Consider the following 17554-nt stretch of genomic DNA (forward strand, 5'->3'; position numbering starts at 1 on the left):
CCAGGGATCAAACCCGCACCACAGCAGTGACAAGGCTGGATGCTTAACCACTAGGCCACCAGGGAACTCCTCATTCCTTATTTGTACAGCTGATTTCCATTCACCCTCAGAGCCTGTGAGATTTTGTGCATCTTGTCTCTCTCTTTTCTTTTTTCTTTCTTTTTTTTTTTTTTTTTTTTTTTTTTGTCTTTTGAGGGCTGCGCTCGTGGCGTGTGGAAGATCCCAGGCTTAGGAGTCCCCTCAGAGCTGCAGCTGCCAGCCTACACCACAGCCACAGCAACATGGGATCCAAGCCACATCTGCAACCTGCACCACAGCTCATGGCATCGGCAGAGCCTTAACCCACTGAGCGAGGCCAGGGATCGAACCGGCAACCTCCTGGATACGAGTCGGGTTTGTTTCCGCTGAACAATGATGGGAACTCCAGATCTTGAGTCTCTCCTCCCTCTCTGCTGTGTTCACCGCGGGCAGAGAGATCTAACCAACCTGACTTTCAGGAGAGGTCTCTGGTAAACATCTCAGCTGAATGACCAAAAACAGGAACCCTGAGAAGCTGCTCAAGAATTCCAAGGGCCGTTTCCCACGATCCAGTTTCTTACCTTTAGTTCCGGGGAACCCTTGGTCTCCTTGGTCACCTTTCACTCCCTGGAGCCCAGGGAGGCCCTTCTGACCTGGAGGGAAGCAGAACACGGCCTGTGCCCAGAATCCCAAGAGATACGCGCGCGCCTGTGTGTGTGTGTGTGAATACACACAGGTATCTACACACACATACACACATGTACACACACACCGCATGTGCGCACACGTGTGTACATATACACGCCTACATACATATATAACACGTACATGCATACACATACACAGCAAACACGTTTCCAACTTATGCTCGTGGAAGAAAGAGCATGACTTGTGGGCAGCTACGTAAAATTTCTGATGAGACTCTGTTTAGAATCCAGAAGTCACATTTTTTTTCAAACATGCAGAAAACCATAAAAGGTCACAACCAGTAGGGGGCGCACGTGATTGTTTTTGGTCACGTTCCAGTTCCACGTGTCCCCAACCAGAACACAAGATGCCCGCAGGCTGAGAACTTGTTTTATTCACCTTTCGTGCATATGTACCTGATTCCACAGGGAAATCACACTGCCCGGAAGCTGGCAGGCACCCGGGAAACATTTGCTTAAGACATTCATAAATTCATGACTGGCCCAAATCCGTGACTTTTTATCGAGACGCTTAGTAAGAAAATCGGAATGTGTCTATGCTACTGTGCATGGGGTTCCGCGGGGATCGGGGGCTGCCAACCAGGGACGGCATTTTACTTTGAGGGCACTCCTTGTACTGCAATCGTGCCAGGTCTACCCACGGGGAAGCCCTGGGGGTGGGGGCCCTGGTGGCAGGTGAATGAATGTGTCTGTAGGCAGCAGGTGCCTTGGTCTTACCTTGAAACCCTGGAACTCCTGGAGGTCCCATGTCACCCTTGGAGCCCGTGATTCCTGGAGAACCGCCAATCCCCTAGACACGCAAAGAGAGCCTCAGTGGGAGTTACTCAGGAAGCTTAAGCCCCTCAAGAAACTGGCCACCAGCAAGCAGCAACAGCACCTCCGGGTTCTGAAAGTAGCCTTGGGCACGAATGGTGCCTTGTGGTCTCTTAAAAATGTGAAAAGAATGGCAGAAAGGCTGTATGTGCCTGCCTGAGTTAGGAAGCTGGAAACTAACAGCTCATGTCATTGCTCCGCCTCTTCTGATCTCTGTCTATGTGGTCAGTTCTGGCAGCGGGTGTTAAGGTCCCACCCCACAGCACGATGCCACGAACAGAGTCAGAACTCCCTAAACATTCGTCGGTCACATCTCAATGTATCAACACCAAAGAACATTTCTGGAAAACCTTCTTCCCAGCACTCAACCACAGTGATTTTTCTTTGGAATTAGCTTCATATCCTGTCTTACAAGTGCTTGTAAGTATGGAAAAAACACTAAAAACACCAAAGAAGGATCATTTTCCTTTATGATAAAGCATTATTTTTATATTTAAAAATATCTTCTCTAAATATTGTAACGTAGTTGTTCCTTTCTCAATATATAAACGTTGTATCACTTCATACATGTATTTATTTCGTTGCTTTACCTTATTTTAAAAAGTTCCATAACCAAAATAACATGAACAAAGACATAAGTATATATGTATACATATAATGCATACACAGTTATACATATGAATATATGTACTATACACATAATGCATATACGTAACACGTATATATGTATACATATAATGCACATACAGTAACACACATGAATATATACAACTCATATAGTTATACATATGTATACATATAATGCATACACGGTTATACATATAAACATATGTATTATACGCATAATGCATATACAGTAACACGTATTCATACGTATACATGTAATGCACATACAGTAACACATGGATATACACATATAATACATATAGTTATGCATATGTATGTATATGTATACGCATAATGCACATAGAGTTATACATATGAATATGTGTATTATACATATAATGCATATACAGTAACACACATGAATATGTATGTATACACATAATGCGCAGATAGTAACACATGTATCCATATGTATACACGTAATGTACAGACAGAACACATGTATCCATATGTGTACACACAATGCACAGACAGTAACACACATGAACACGTATGCAGAGCACGCATACACAGTATACACAGGTGTGTCTAGAGACAAGCGGACGCTGACTGGCGTTAGGAATGGAGAGCCTATTCCTACGTTGCTGACGCTTACTTTGTGCATCAGTTGTAATCGGATTTTTAGACCCAGGCATCGAACCGTAATTTCCAGCAGGGGAACACCTCCCTTCAAAGGCTCTTGGAAAACTACCTTGTAAACACTGTTGTAATAATTGCCCACGGTGACGCCAGTAAAGACGGCTGATCATTGGCAAGAGAGAAGGAACTGATTCAGACAGGATCTGGGAGTGTAACACACATGTAACACACACACACACACACACACACACACACACACACACACACACGCAGGTATCGTTCTGTGATCCTTTTCAAAAACAAGACCCGCAAAGGGACAACTCACCGGCATGCCCTGGAATCCTGGGTCTCCCTTGGGCCCTGGAGCACCAGGAGCCCCCGGCCAGCCTGGGTTTCCCTTGTCACCTTTCAGCCCATCAAGTCCAGGGAGCCCTGGAGGCCCCATGGGTCCCGGAAGCCCTAATGGGGGACACAAAAGTCACATAGTTGAGGTGAGAGGGTAGTTTTATGTACAAGTGTCATGGGGCTGTGGTTGTCACCACTGCCACCCGACTGTCTCTACTGCGTACATCACATTTCCTGCCATCCAACTGTGCCCCACTGTATACACCCTCCCTACTGCCATCCACCTGTATACACCCTATCCACTGACACCCAACCCTGCCCAACTGTATGCAGCAACATCATCTCAAGCAGCATGAGCCCTGAAGCATCAAAGCAGGTAGAATCTTCTCAAAAGGCAGCAAACACTGATAGAAACACCCCAGTCTCAGAGAGGAGGCCCTGTGGCCTCTGTGCTCAAGGGAGGCCCTGCTGCAGTGCAGCATCCTGCTCATGGGGACAGGCGTGACAGAGGTCGTGCTGGCTTTACACAGCCACCACAGGTGGCATCTGTGCTCCAGCCCTTCTCAGCAATGTCCTCTCCTCTCTCCCTGTGACCTGTCATAGACAGTAACTTCCCCGACAGCAGGGGCACAAGAAGAGGCCTGACCCACTGGAGGCCCAACCAAGTAAGAGGGGCCCCGTGTCTTAAGCAGTTTCAAGCTGTAATAACGGCTGCAAACCTCTAAATAAAAGGCTCATCTGCAAAGGGAATTAGTTAAAGGCATTTTACACCTGCGTGTGTCTGAGCCCGGCCGGCATCCATACCTGGGAGGCCGGGTTGTCCCTGTGGACCGCGATCTCCTTTGGGTCCCTCCACGGCGTGGCCTGGAATCCCCGGCAATCCCGGCTGTCCCTGCGGCCCCGGAGGCCCCATGAATCCTTGCTCTCCTTTGGATCCAGGAATTCCTGGGCTCCCGGCTAAGCCTGGGAAGCCCACGTCACCCTTTGAACCTAGACAGGAAAGACAGTTTGAGATCATGGTGAAACGCAGGAAGACGAGAAACTCAGTGCATGGACAAGGACAGAGAAGCTTCCAGAAGGCCCCAGGAGGAGGCTAAAGCTGGGTGCCCTTCTCTCGCCTCGTCATTGAATTACACGCTAGACTCCGCCATGGCCCGCCAGAAGAAGAGAAAGCTCAGGAGGCAAAGAACCTGTAATCCTGCTTTGCACTTTTCGAAGGAACTGTCCTGTGGCAAAGGCATTTGAAAGGATGTGTAGACATGCCTTCAAGCTGCCGCACTGAGGAAATTAAGGGCTTGTTCCATCAACACGTGAATAATAAACAAGCTGTGTTACATCCACGCACCATGGAACATGACTCAACAAGACAAGGTATCGAACTGTGGATTTAAGCAACAGCACAGGTGACCTGCTCGGCATGCTGAGCCAGAGAGGTCACACTGAGAAGGACAGGCAGTAGAAGGCCATTCATGTAAACTTCTAGAGCGTGCGAAGTAGTCTACAGGGCCAGAAAGCAGACCCATGGGTGCTTGGGGTGCGGGTGGGGCAGACGGGAGGATGATGAAGCAGCTCGGAAGCCGTCTGGGTTGACAACGTGTCCCCAAGCTTGAATGTGCTGATACCTTCATGGATGTGTACACATGGCACGATGTATCAAACTGGACACTTTAAATATGTGCCATTTATTGTATTTCAATGTTTCTTCACCCAAACTGTTTTTAACACCCTTTAAATTAAGACAGATGAATGGATTAAGAAGACGTGGTATATATACGCAGTGGAATATTCCTCGGCCACCAAAAAGAACAAAATGATGCCATTATAGCAACATGGATGCAACTAGAGAATCTCACACCACGTGAAGCAAGTCAGAAGGAGAAAGAAAAACACCTTAGGAGATCACTTACATGCGGGATCTAAAGTGTGGCGCAAGTGAACCTGTCTACACAACAGAAATCCGACTCACGCACGTGGAGAACAGACTTGTGGTTGCCAAGGGGGAGGGGGAGGCAGGGGGAGGGATGGGAGGGATGGGAGGGTGGGGTGAGCAGATGCCAACGATGACACTTGGACTGGAGAAGCAAGGAGGCCCCGCTGTGCCGCGCAGGGAACCATGTCCAGTCTCTTGAGACAGAACACGATGGAAGAGAGTATGAGAAAAAGAAGGTATATGCATGTGTGTGACGGGTCACTCTGCTGTACAGCAGAAATGGGCACAGCAGTGCAAATGCACGTTAATAAAATTGTTTTTAACAAAGAGCCTATAGAAAAAAAAAAAAACCTCATGTTTAGTTTTAAGCATATTATCCCAAACTTGTCGATAAAATGTCAAAATTCTAGGACTGTTTCAAGGCTGTTAAGGACCTGTAAGAAGGGAAGGAAACAGGAGCACCGCCCAGAAGGATGGCAGGGCCCTTCTAGTGACCCTCGCCCTTCTAGTGAAGCACCCGCCGTGACATGTCACAGGCCAGTAGAGCGTGTCGATGTGACTGTCCCCAATCCAGAATCTATCAGCCATGTCCAAGCGCGTCCTTGCAGCTGCTCGCCCTGCTCCGCGGCGCTCTGCGCATCAGCGGTTAGTTGAGGAAGAAGAAGATATTTAGCAAATGTGTTACCTTTCTCTCCTTTGGTCCCTGGAAACCCTGGGAATCCTCTTCCGGGCAGACCTGCAAGAAAGGTGAGAAGCCACGTTTATCTTCCTACAATGGCCGGGCTGCTGGCACAGCCCCGAGCAATATCCACGCTTTGCACCAATACCATATACAATCTGTGGAGCACGTAGAAATTAGGAATTAGTTCATTGCACTTTGCCAGGAAAATGACATTGCTACAGTGGTGCTAAGATGCCCTTGACTGGAGGTAGCTAATTTAGTGCGTTCTCCCAAGCACCTTCGAGCTCAGACCCGTTGCAGCATGTTGTAGAAATGAATGATCCGTACAGACAAGCACTTTTCCCCCTGACTCTCTGGAGCCTCACGAATTGGCTTTTCTCAGCGGACCAGCCGACTCTCGGCTGTTCTCAAAGGCGGTGCAGAGAGGCAGCGACAATTGGGGCTGCAGACACCAGCGAGGCCACAGATGGGAGGGAGGCAGGGCTGCCGGGGAAGCAGGCGTGGGAGCTTTTCTTGGGGATTCTTTTTGTAAGACAGTGAATGTACGTGGTATAAACACAAGGCTCACAGAACAAAAGCGTGAACTTTTTTAGAAAGAGGCCAACACTGACGGCAAAGGACCCCGCACCGGCTCCGCCTAGCTCTCCCGCTGCGCCACGCCCCGACCCGGGGTGACCTGTTCCGAATTGTGTGTGAGTCACCCCGTTGCTCTGTAAGAGCATCACCACGTGTGTGACTGTCATTGTCGGAGGCCACAAGGAGGCTTTTGCCCAAGAGGCTGTGCCCCCACCAGCGACAGGAGCAGATTCGGGGATAGCCCCTCTTCCCAGGACCAGCCCTCTCAAGAGGGAAAGGCCAGGCCAAGAAGGCAGGGGCCCGGGCTTTGGACACGTGTCTCCTTCTCTCTCCACGGGGAGCGCGGACCATTTCAAGGGCAGTGCTGGTAAGTATCCGCGGGCTCACGGAGCAGCTCCCTCCCCCTCTTCTCGTGTAGCCCTGCCCCACAGGCCCCCACCCCGCCGTTTGGACAGCTGTAAGGACGGACGCGGAGGGCTCCTTCACGGCCAGCTGTGGCCACGGGGCGTGGAATGCGAGCCACAGGGAGAGGGTTACCCCGGAGCAGGGTCTCACCCTAAAAGGGAAAGCGAGCCAACGCACCTGGTTCACCCTTCTCTCCTGCCGACCCTGGGATCCCGTCGCTGCCGGGCTCCCCCTTCTGGCCCGCGGGGCCGGTGGGGCCAGGCTTCCCAGGAAGACCTCAAAGGGAACGGTCAGGTCAGTCACACATGGAGCCTCTCCCAGCATCATCCGCATGGAAGGTGCCCACCCACGACATCCTTCTAGGGAGCTCCCCCCCACCCCACGCCCAGCGGCCCACTTCCACCATCCCTTCAGAAGGGACCACTGCACGCTGACCCCCAAGAGCTGGTGACAGCAGAGAGAAAGGACGTCTGTCTGCCGTGCCAAACAGGAACGCCAGCTATAAACCAGCTCCAGTTCTAACTGGTGGTGGGACCCAGGAAAGACCCTAGAAGCCCCCTAGACCCAGTTAATTCATCCGGAGATGGAGGCGGGAGCCCAGCTGGGGCCCCTGCGGTCACCTGGCCCTGATGACCTTGGCCTCTTCCCCCCAAGTCCCCACCTGTGCCCTGAAAGCTGCCCCTTACCTGCTTCTCCTTTGCTGCCGGGGGCGCCATCCAGTCCCGGGAGCCCTTTGTCGCCTTTTTCTCCAGGCGACCCGGGGCTTCCTGAAGAAAAACAAAACCCCAGAGGGCCCGTGACTGTGCGTTTCTTTGCCGCCCTTGAATCCCAAGCTCAGGCGGAGGCCGGCCACCTACCTGGATAGCCTACACTCCCAGGTGAGCCCTTGGGGCCCGGAGAACCGGGCAGCCCCGGGATCCCGAGCTCCCCTTCTCTCCCTTCTCTCCAGGGCTTCCCGGGAAGCCCGCCAGGCCTTGGTCTCCCTGTGGGTGAAAATTAGGCCCGTTAATTTCATATCTGTCCCTGGACGTGCGTCCGGAGGGCTTTGTGCAGAGCGCCGGCGCAACAACTACCGCCTGGCAGAACCGCAGGCTCCCGGGGTCCTGGTGAAGAATCCCAGCCCGTCCTGAGGACGGTGGAAAAGCCAGAAACTGCCCCGTCCAGAGCTACCAGCAGTCAGTTGCCTGCTCTGCCCCCGCCCCAGCCCCAGCAGTTGCCTGCTCTGCCCCGCGTCCCCAGAGCTACCCAGCAGTCAGTTGCCTGCTCTGCCCCCGCGTCCCCAGAGCTACCCAGCAGTCAGTTGCCTGCTCTGCCCCCACGTTCCCAGAGCTACCCAGCAGTCAGTTGCCTGCTCTGCCCCCCGCGTCCCCAGAGCTACCCAGCAGTCAGTTGCCTGCCTGCCCCCATCCCAGAGTCCCCAGAGGTGTCTGAGCCCAGCAGTCAGTTGCCTGCTCTGCCCCCGCGTCCCCAGAGCTACCCAAGTTCTCAGCAAGTCTCGGGTCTTCCTTGGGGAACAAGGCCGTGACTAGAACGGCAGGGGAGGCGACTGACAGTCAACTGTCAGTCACAGAACAGTTTCTGGGGTGCTTAGAAACACCCCTCCAAAGCCTCTGCACGCAGGTGGGGGGAGGGGCTTCTGCACGCAGGACGCAGTTACCTTGTCGCCAGGCCTTCCTGGAATCCCAATGCCAGGTAGGCCCGCCTGTCCTTTCTCTCCTTTTGCTCCCTTCTCTCCAGGTAAGCCGGGGACTCCCTGAGGGCCGGGGATGCCAGGCACACCTTTTTCTCCGGGGGTTCCTAGAAACACACCCAATTGAAAAGCCCATGCACACTTAACAGGTGCTAATATTAAAAACAAAAATTCCCTCAAGGGCCAGCCAAGAATGAGGTGAAAGAACAGATATCCCCTCATTTCTCAAGCTCTTAAGTTGCCGAGGGGTGTCAGTCACCCAGACCAAAGCAGAACCACGCTAGCAAACATTCTTCCTGTCTTTTAAAGGCAATCACTTCCAAAGAAAAGAGAAATACACTAACCGCTTCGCAGCTAACTTTCCCCACACCATAAAAGCGGCTTCTCTGACCTTTATTCTCCAGTGAACTCTCATTATCTGAACAAATCGGAGGGGCTTGGGGCGGGCCATGGGGTACATGTACCTGCACCCATGATGGATGTAGGCAATCACATTGATTTGTAAACAGATGCCAACAGCAGCTGGATGTTTACATTTCAAAGTGGCAGTGCACCTGCCAAAGACTAGGGAAGCAGTCAGCGAGCCAGGCTTGCTGTCCTGACTCTGCTCCAGGCAAGTCCCAGAAGCCTGAGCAACCAGACTGACCGTCCAGCGGCCCCAGCTCTCAGCCTCTGCCTCCTGCCTCCTGCCTCCTGTCCTGTCGCTGTGCAAATGCTGAAGGCACAGCACGGCGGCCAGCTCGGCACCGGCCCAGAGGAGCCCCCAGAATCCTTCTAAGCTAATTAATACAAAGGGCTTTGCAGGCATGAGCTTCTGGCAAAACTTACTGGAGATCAGTCATCTCCTCAAAGGATCCACGTGGACGGGAGATAATTCAAAGTTCATCGCATACAGCCCAAGTTTTATTTTACTCAGTTGCAAGGGGGGCAGTTTTCTCTTTTTTCTTTTCTTTTTTTTTTTTTTTTTTTTTGATCAGTGGCCATCTGGTCAGCCAAATGCCACCCACCCCTAGACAAACACCACACCGGATTGAAGACATGAGTTTGCATGGAAGACGCATCTGCAAGGATGAGCCCCCCGTGCAGTGGACCCCTCACCCGGCACCACACACACGGGCGCTGGAAAGAAGGCTCCCTTCCCCTTCACATACCTGGCAGGCCCATGCCACCAACCGATCCTTTGGGTCCAGGAAGTCCCGGAGCACCTGGGGTCCCACTTATGCCTGGGTCACCTTTAGGTCCTAGAATAAGAATGAGAAAGTCCCAACAGGTCAATGCCAATGAAAAGTGCCAGGTAACATGTCCCCCCACGAGCCCCTGCCGTGCTGGCACCTTGAACTCCCCTCCGTACCTGGATGCCCAGGGTGCCCTGCCTGGCCGTCCTTTCCGGGCACTCCTGGGGCTCCGGGATCTCCCCGGGATCCTTTGTCACCGGTTGGGCCAGTCTGTCCTGCACATCACAGGAGAAAACAAGGATGACCCGCGTCTGCTTGAAACAAGGCAAAGCTGCGGAAGCTCGGGCGGGTCTGACATCCGTGTCAAGAAGGGCCAACCCCCGAGACGCCCCCGCCTCTGCAGGGGCCGCCGCCGCCCCACCTCACCTTTCTCTCCTTGGTCTCCCTTCTGGCCCTTCATGCTGCCCATGTCCACTTTATCCATGGAGCCTGGCTTGCCGGGGAGACCCACATCTCCCTTATCGCCCTTGAAGCCAGGGTCTCCCCTGGGTCCCGAGGAGCCTGGGAAGCCGTGGTCGCCTGTAGAAGAAAGAGGAGGCACCTGGTGACACCTGGCCAAGCGCCCCAAGGCAGGGACAGGCGTGGCGTTCTTTCTGGCCAGGAGAAGCAACTGATAACTAAGGTATAAAGAACAAATAGCCTGTCCCCAGATGGCATCAGCGGCAAGTGTCCAAGTTACCTAGACGGATGGGACACCAGGGAAGTGAACAACAAAGCCATTTTCTGGAACATGCGTTATGTGCTAGTATCTCCAACACGTGAGACTTCACTCATCAGTTTAAATAATGTACATTTTCTCTCCTTCTGAAAAAACATCATGAAGCCTGTTCAAAGTGGCCCCTCAATCCCGTATGGAATATCAGAGTGGGCATTTTCCTGGGCAGCTGCACAAACGACCATGTTTATGTCTCACACAAAGTCAATTTCTTTTTTAAAAACGTTATTTTGGACCAATTTCAAATACCAAGATAAGAAATAAAAATGAAGACATAAATGTTCCCAGTTTGCTAATTTGACTCTAAGGACTCAGCTCCTGGAACCTGGCATAGCTGAAGATTTTATCATTTCTAAAAAAAGAAAAAGAGAAAAAGAAAAAAAAAAAGAACCTCAACTGCACCAATAAGGAAAACCCCCAAATCTGTGTTCTCTTCTATCCCCATAAACCATGAGTTCCTCCTGGAAGAGGGGCTTCCAGACCCTTGCTTCATCTTCTTCTCTCTTAGGCTTCTTGAAATGAAATGTGATCTACAAGTACTGGAGAATTTCCCACAAGGCATCGGGGCACAGACACAAGGCAGGCTTCTCTGGAGTCACAGCTCCCCTACCTTTTTCACCCGGCAGTCCCGGTGCACCGGCGGGTCCTGGTGAGCCGGGCTGTCCAGGGGTGCCCATGACACCCATCTCTCCCTTGGGACCTGTGGCCAGATGGAAAGATGGTGAGCGCCGATGGCAGACGCCGAGAGACGGTCAAGAACAAGACCAGGCGAGGCGGTGCCCAGCATCCACCCGGGTGGGTCATTTACCTGGAAACCCGGGCAGCCCGGGTGTGCCCTGCTGTCCAGGGAGGCCAGGCAGCCCTGACTGTCCCGTCAGGCCGGGGAGCCCCTGCAGCCCTTGTCTCCTTTGGGGCCCGGCATGTCCAGGCCTGGGAATCCCGGAAAGCCCTTCTCTCCTTTCACTCCAGGGGGTCCTGTGCAGGGAAGAGCAAGCAGGCATCAGCAAGGCGACAGGGTGTCTGCAGTGACAGTCCCCTGTTTAACCATCACTTCCTGCGGAAGGCGTGTGAGCACACTCACCTCGGGGGCTGGACGGCTCCCACCTCCTCAGACAGGGGTGTCTGAGGCAGTCGGTGGGGAAACAGCACCCTAAGACCAAGCCCCTCCTTCCTGCCGTCAGCAGTCAGCCGTGCCCACCCGGCCCCCCTAGACTACGACCAGCTTCTCCTCTGCGTTCCTCACGGACCGTCCTGCCCCCTCCGGCACCGCCATCTGACTTCTACACGACGTTAAAGGCCACGTAGCTCCCAGACTCATTTCATTGAAGTTACACCCGCATCTTACTAACCCTCCCACAGACGATGAGAAGCTAAAGACAGCACCTTTCGGCATTAAATACAAAGGGCAGCGCGTGTTCGACAGGAAGGGGGTGTCTTCGGCACGAGACCAGGCTCAGTGGGAGGAAAAGAGCCCCGGGACTTAGGTTTAAGCAAAAACACCCAAACCCACAACTACGAAACAGAATTGATGCCCCCCCTTTTTTCTGTCTTTTCATCACGGTTTATCACAGAATTGTGAATATAGTTCCCTGTGCTGTTCAGGGGGGCCTTGTTGTCCCCCCCCAACTTATTCACGGATCAGGAGTCAGGGGAGGGACCATCCTAAAGACCGTGGTGTTACCTGATGATCCTGGGGGCCCCTGTCCTCCAGGGGGGCCCATGGCTCCAGGGGGCCCTATTCCGGGGACTCCCGGTGCTCCTTTGGGACCTTGCAATCCAGGAGGTCCTGGGTCACCTGGACAGAGAAGTCATGTGTATACCACCTGGGCACATAACAGGTGCCACAGCACCCACCACCCACCCAAACAGTGTGCGACGGCCACAGAAAACTGGGAGCTAGAGCCATCTGGGATTTTCATCATTCATTCAACAAACATTTTCTAGGGTCTGATAGGGGCTCCAGGGACACAAAATGAACAGACCCCGCCCCTGCCGCCAGCTAGATTTGCCTGTAAGAGGTTACCTCGGATTCCCTGAAGGCCTGGGGGGCCGATGGCGCCGTGCTCTCCAGGAACTCCTGGTCCCCCGATGTTTCCCTTCTCCCCAGGGGTTCCGGGGGTGCCGGGCAGCCCTGGCAGCCCTTTGAGTCCTGGCAGCCCGATTCCAGGCTCTCCCTGGAGACCCCAAGCACAGAGATCCAGTGACCCTCAGAGCCCGCGATGCGATCAGGCCAAGAGCGTCAGTGATAACTGATGCTGCAGGTGCATTTATAAGACGAGCATCCACCCTGCCCTCCAGGCTGTGACGCTTCTTCACACCCATGGCTTCCCTCGGTCTCACTCCGGGACAAGGGGGGCTGATGTCTATCATTTGCATTCCCCGAAGGCGGAAAGCCAAGCCCCGCCCCGACACCCGCCTATCCAGCTTGTCGCCTTTCAGAGGTAGGCGTTCCTCCCTCAGGGTCTGGGCCCCTTGACTCTGCTGCCCTATGTCTGCGAGGAGCTGACTCTCCGTGGCGGGAGCAATGCCCAGCGTGATCGGTGGCCAGCCAGCCATTACCTTGAGAGGTAGAAAGTTCCAGCATGGGAACTCGCTGCCTTTTTTGTTAAAGGAAGTCTTTCACGTCAAATTTAACTCACATTTAAAGCCATTTCATGAATCAAAGGGCTTCGACACATACAGATGATTTTAAAAAAGGCAGCATTTCGAGGGCCTGAAGAGGGGGCCTTCAAAACACCCCATTTAACACCCACAGGCCCATTGGAGCAGAAGATGGACACTATGTCACAGAGCCCCCCCGGCATCCCCTGGAGGTGACACCTTCCAGGGAGGGCCCGGTGGGCGTGAGCGGGCCGCAGGGACTTCTCCGGAGACCTGGCCCCGCGCTGAAATTTGCAAACTGGAAGGAACTCCGTCCCAGGGGTTTTGAAAAAGCCCAAGATTTCAAAGCGTAAACCAAATCCTTGGTTCCAGGTCCACTGGGCGCTGACTAACTCGCGCCCACACGCTGCCACCGCTGCCTCCCTTTCTCACCAAGTGAGGTTCCTCAGGGGAAAGTGACAATGTGTCTCGAAAAGACAGCCGTCCCAAGGCTTCCATCCACGCCAGCCACGTGGGGCGGGGACACCACAGGCCAGGCGCTTCTGGGGAGGAAGTGTCCCCGCGTCCCAGAGACACAGCCGCCCGCCTGCCCCCCGCCCCCGAGGGTGGGAACAGCCGCCCAGGTCTGTGTTGGCAAAGATGCGTCTCCGCAAGGCTTGCGGCTCCTCCCACGTAAGACACCGGCCTTCTGGCACTTCCCCTTCTTTATGTCACAGCAGGAAGGCGCCAACCAGGGTCAGCTGGGCTGGCAGGCGGAAGTGCAGGACTGGCAAGAGGGGAGGGCATCTGAGGTCCCGGAGGGCCTGACGCCACCAGCCCAGGGTCCCCAACCAGCGCCCTTGGTCCCCGGGCCGTGTTTGGTAAAGTCGGCGATATTTTTGGCCATCGCAAGGGGGGGCGGGTGTGGGGGTGCTCCTTTGGGATGTGTGGGTTAGCGCCTCGGAGGAGGCTGTTAAAGACCCCACGATGCCGGGCGCGGCCCCCACCACGAGGAATTACTGAATGGCAGCGTCGTGAGGCCGAGGAAGGCTGCCCTCCACCTTCCTGGAGGTTGATACGTCCTTGGGACAGGGGCTTCCTTCCGCCACTCCCGGTGAGACACACGTGCACAGACCCAGGACACACCCGCAAGGGCACACACAGTGGAAACCAATGATTCAGCCCCAAACACACACGACTGTGTGCCATGCCGGGTACTTTGGTATTTGCTATTTGATGCAATTTCGTTCAAACACAACACGCTGCCCAGTACCCTCTGTGAGATTAATAACCCGCCTTTTACGTGTCCCGTTTATCACAAGGATGCGGAAACGGCCATCCGAGAACCCTGGTACCCACCTTTTGGCCGGGCGCACCTGGGTTGCCAGGTAAGCCGTTAAACCCTTGGCGACCGGGATTCCCGGGAGGTCCAGCATCTCCAGGTAAACCATCAACACCTGTTTCGAAAAATCCACAGACTCATTCACGTAATAAAGCTGCTCCCTCCTCTCTCCCCTCTTACACCTGCTCAGATGAACCTGAGCACATGCGAGGGAACAACAGGGAAGACAAGACCCCCCCGGCCTGGGGGCGGCCGGGCGCCAGGACCGCGCGCAGCACCTGCTGCCCCTCCTTCTCCCCACATCCGCCCTCTCGTCCCTCATCTTCCAGTTGAAGCGGGGGCACTGGGACCAGGCTGCCGGCCGTGCGGCTCCCAGCCCTTTTGGGCTCTGGACCGAAGGCTGCACATCGGTCTCCCTGGAGCCAGGCCAAGAAAGCAGCGAAAACAGGGACACTGTTCTCCTCATGTGCTCACGGTTTTCAGAATGAAGCGCCGGTTCTACAACATCAGTACCTGTGGGGGTCCAGCCCCGCAGTGTCGGCGCCTCTCCCCTCGGAGCAAAGCCCCCTCCTCACAGTCACCCCACTGTCCCCCAACTTCCAGGCCAGCCCGGCCCAGGCTGTGTGCTCCCTTCACTGACGGAGACCCCCTGGAGGGCGCAGTTAGGGGAACGGGCGTCTGCCGGCTCCCTGGGCAGCCTGCGGTCCCACTGTCCCAGCTCCTCCCCGCCCCACGGCCCCGGGAGCCACCACCCCGTCGTTGGCGGCTGGAGCCCCTGTCCTCCACTCCCAGCGGCTCTTGGAAAGCCTCCCCCCACTGCTCGCTTACTAGCAGGTATGGTGTGTTTATTCTTTTTTCTTTCTTTTTGGCTTCTTAGGGCCGCACCTGCGGCAAATGGAGGTTCCCAGGCTAGGGGTCCAACAGGAGTTATAGCGGCTGGCTTACACCACAGCCACAGCAACACCAGATCCAAGCCGTGTCTAGGAAGGACCTGCACCCCAGCTCACGGAAACACCAGATCTTAACCCACTGAGTGAGGCCAGGGATTGAACCCGCATCCTCATGGACACGAGTCAAGTTCTTAACCCGCTGAACCACGACGGGAACTCCAGGCATGGCGTGTTTACGTCCATTGCCCCTTTTCTCCTAGAATCCACGGAGGACAAAGAGAGAGACCAGCAGGGGTCAGACGCCAGGATCAGGGCCCTCGCGGGCCAGGCCGAAGTTTGGCCCTGCCCTGCAGGCTCACCTTTGGGACCCGGGGGCCCTGGAAATCCAATTCCAGGCTGGCCGACTGCACCCTTCTCTCCCGGGAGGCCCGGCCTTCCTGGGGTTCCAGGAAAACCTCGGTCACCTGTTTTGAGAAAGATCAGCAGTCAACGTGAGCAAAACGTGAGCCTGTGAGTACCCCCCCGTCCTCCCCACTCTCTCCCCACCTCCCCCTGTGCCTCTGGTGAACTTGAACTCCAAAAGTACCTTGAGGCCCTTGGAAACCGGGGGACCCCGGCAGTCCTTCTGCTCCGGGGGGGCCAGGCAAGGGCACGACTTTTCCTGCTTCGCCCTTGGGACCTGGGAGAAAAGAGCCAGAACAGAGCGTGAGGCCACCTCGGCTCGACCCTGGGGAGGCGCCTGGCGTCTCGCCTCCGCTTCTCCCTTCTGCCTTCCTGGCCTCGCTCACAGAGGCCTCTTCTACCAAGACAGACAGAGTGACGCAACAATTCCTGAAGCGTCTAAAGTCAGAGTCAGGAAAAGCTGAAGACTCTACAGTAACGGACGGTGAGATGGGCTGGGGAAGTGTCTGCATTAGTCTCAAAACGCTGAAATGCTCCCACCGGCCCCTCTCCGTTTCCCAGACGGGACGAATCCCACGTTGCTCTGGGTTCATGGGGGGGGCGAGTTACCCTCACGACATGCTCGGGGGTCACTGGCGTTCCTGCCCTCACGGTTCTGTGGCATCTCCAGCACACAGGAAACCACCTGTCCTCCGTCCCCCAGCGTCTGTGCCTGGGAGCGCCACTGGGCGTCAGGGCTCAGCTGTTAGGAAAGGACCTTAAAGAATCCGGGGGTATGGAGGGCCTCCCAACACCACCCCCTGCCTTAGCTATGGGCTGTGGGAAAGGCCCGCCGCCCGACCTGACACATCCTGGCTATCAGCTCCAGCCCTGGGAACTTTTATGGCTTTTATGAGCGTCAGAGTAAACGGGGCTCTGGCAGATCAAAGAGGTCGGGTTTCTCATCCCCAGGCCGACAGGGTCTAGATGACCGAGGAGCCCTACGGAATGCAGACAGCCGACCAGCGGCGCGGTCAGCACGGCCTCTCCAGGACCTTCTTCCCATCCTGTCGAGACACATCTGCTCTGCGTGCCAGTGGCTTTTCTGATGGGCGTGTCCGGCCAGGAAAAACCCTGCAAGTGTTCTGTTTCCACACGCAAAGAACCCTTGAGGCGATGGTCTGGGAACCGGGACCTGGGCACAAGGGATCGGAGGCCCCTTTTCCAAGATGGGGGTCTTCCCAAGGCAAGCCCAGGATTCCCTGCCCTAAAGGAGTCACAAGAGAGGCTGGGATCCTTACTAAATGAAGAACAGTTATCAAGTGAGTCTGACTTGGTGCCAGTGACCACACAGCAATGCCCACAATCAGAGCCGAGCTGGTAGGGCTGCTCCTAAGGTTCCCACAGGGGCTGCTAAGGTCTCCTGAGGCACGGAGCTGGCCGACTCAACACTGTCTTCCTGAGGAAGGAACGGTTCCCAGTGGGGACAGGACTGAGAATGCATGCCTGGTGACAGAAGCAAAATCTGTGACCAGGAAGCCAGACCGTCATTGCTGCCGCGGATCCCGCAGGACACTTGGGTCACGGAGCTTTACAGTGTTTCCTGGTCACACAGCTTGGATCACCCCAAGTCCCCTCCCGTGCCTTTCTACAGCTTATGACGGCTTAGTGACGCACGCGTCCCCCGCCCTTTGTGCCCAGGCCATCCCTTCCTGGTTGCCTAGGGAACGCTGCCAGTGTCGTCTTTCTTCCCTTAGTTATATTCAGCTCAGACGTCACGGAGAGTCCCCTGCGTGCACAGCCTGGGGTCCCCATCCACTCCCCTCCTTGATGACGAGCCGCGTGGGGGAAACCCTCACGGAGCCCCCTGCCCTCGTTCCCGGCCAGTGCCCAGGCAGTGGGCTCCAGGTGAGCGGGCGCCTGGTCACCACTTAGCACAGTGCCTGGCACACAGGACCCCGTGCAAAACAGCAAATGCCTGAAACGGCCATGGAGTGAAA

General features: G+C 55.0%; 1 protein-coding gene across 1 annotated transcript in view; it reads right to left on the bottom strand.

The window, feature by feature from the left end:
* The window catches only part of COL4A1 (collagen type IV alpha 1 chain), a 139078-nt gene that overhangs the window by 14153 nt on the left and 107371 nt on the right, over nt 1-17554 (bottom strand). The window contains 21 exon segments of the mRNA XM_021065910.1: nt 600-671; nt 1443-1515; nt 3109-3242; nt 3933-4118; nt 5744-5794; nt 6899-6997; nt 7408-7488; nt 7579-7644; nt 7647-7704; nt 8379-8518; nt 9563-9652; nt 9763-9861; nt 10013-10165; nt 10972-11061; nt 11170-11256; nt 11259-11336; nt 12043-12156; nt 12385-12535; nt 14301-14398; nt 15533-15637; nt 15760-15852. Coding sequence (XP_020921569.1) covers nt 600-671; nt 1443-1515; nt 3109-3242; nt 3933-4118; nt 5744-5794; nt 6899-6997; nt 7408-7488; nt 7579-7644; nt 7647-7704; nt 8379-8518; nt 9563-9652; nt 9763-9861; nt 10013-10165; nt 10972-11061; nt 11170-11256; nt 11259-11336; nt 12043-12156; nt 12385-12535; nt 14301-14398; nt 15533-15637; nt 15760-15852 — 2118 coding nt within the window.

The sequence above is a fragment of the Sus scrofa genome, chromosome 11 (genome assembly GCF_000003025.6).
Source record: "Sus scrofa isolate TJ Tabasco breed Duroc chromosome 11, Sscrofa11.1, whole genome shotgun sequence".
NCBI lineage: Eukaryota > Metazoa > Chordata > Mammalia > Artiodactyla > Suidae > Sus > Sus scrofa.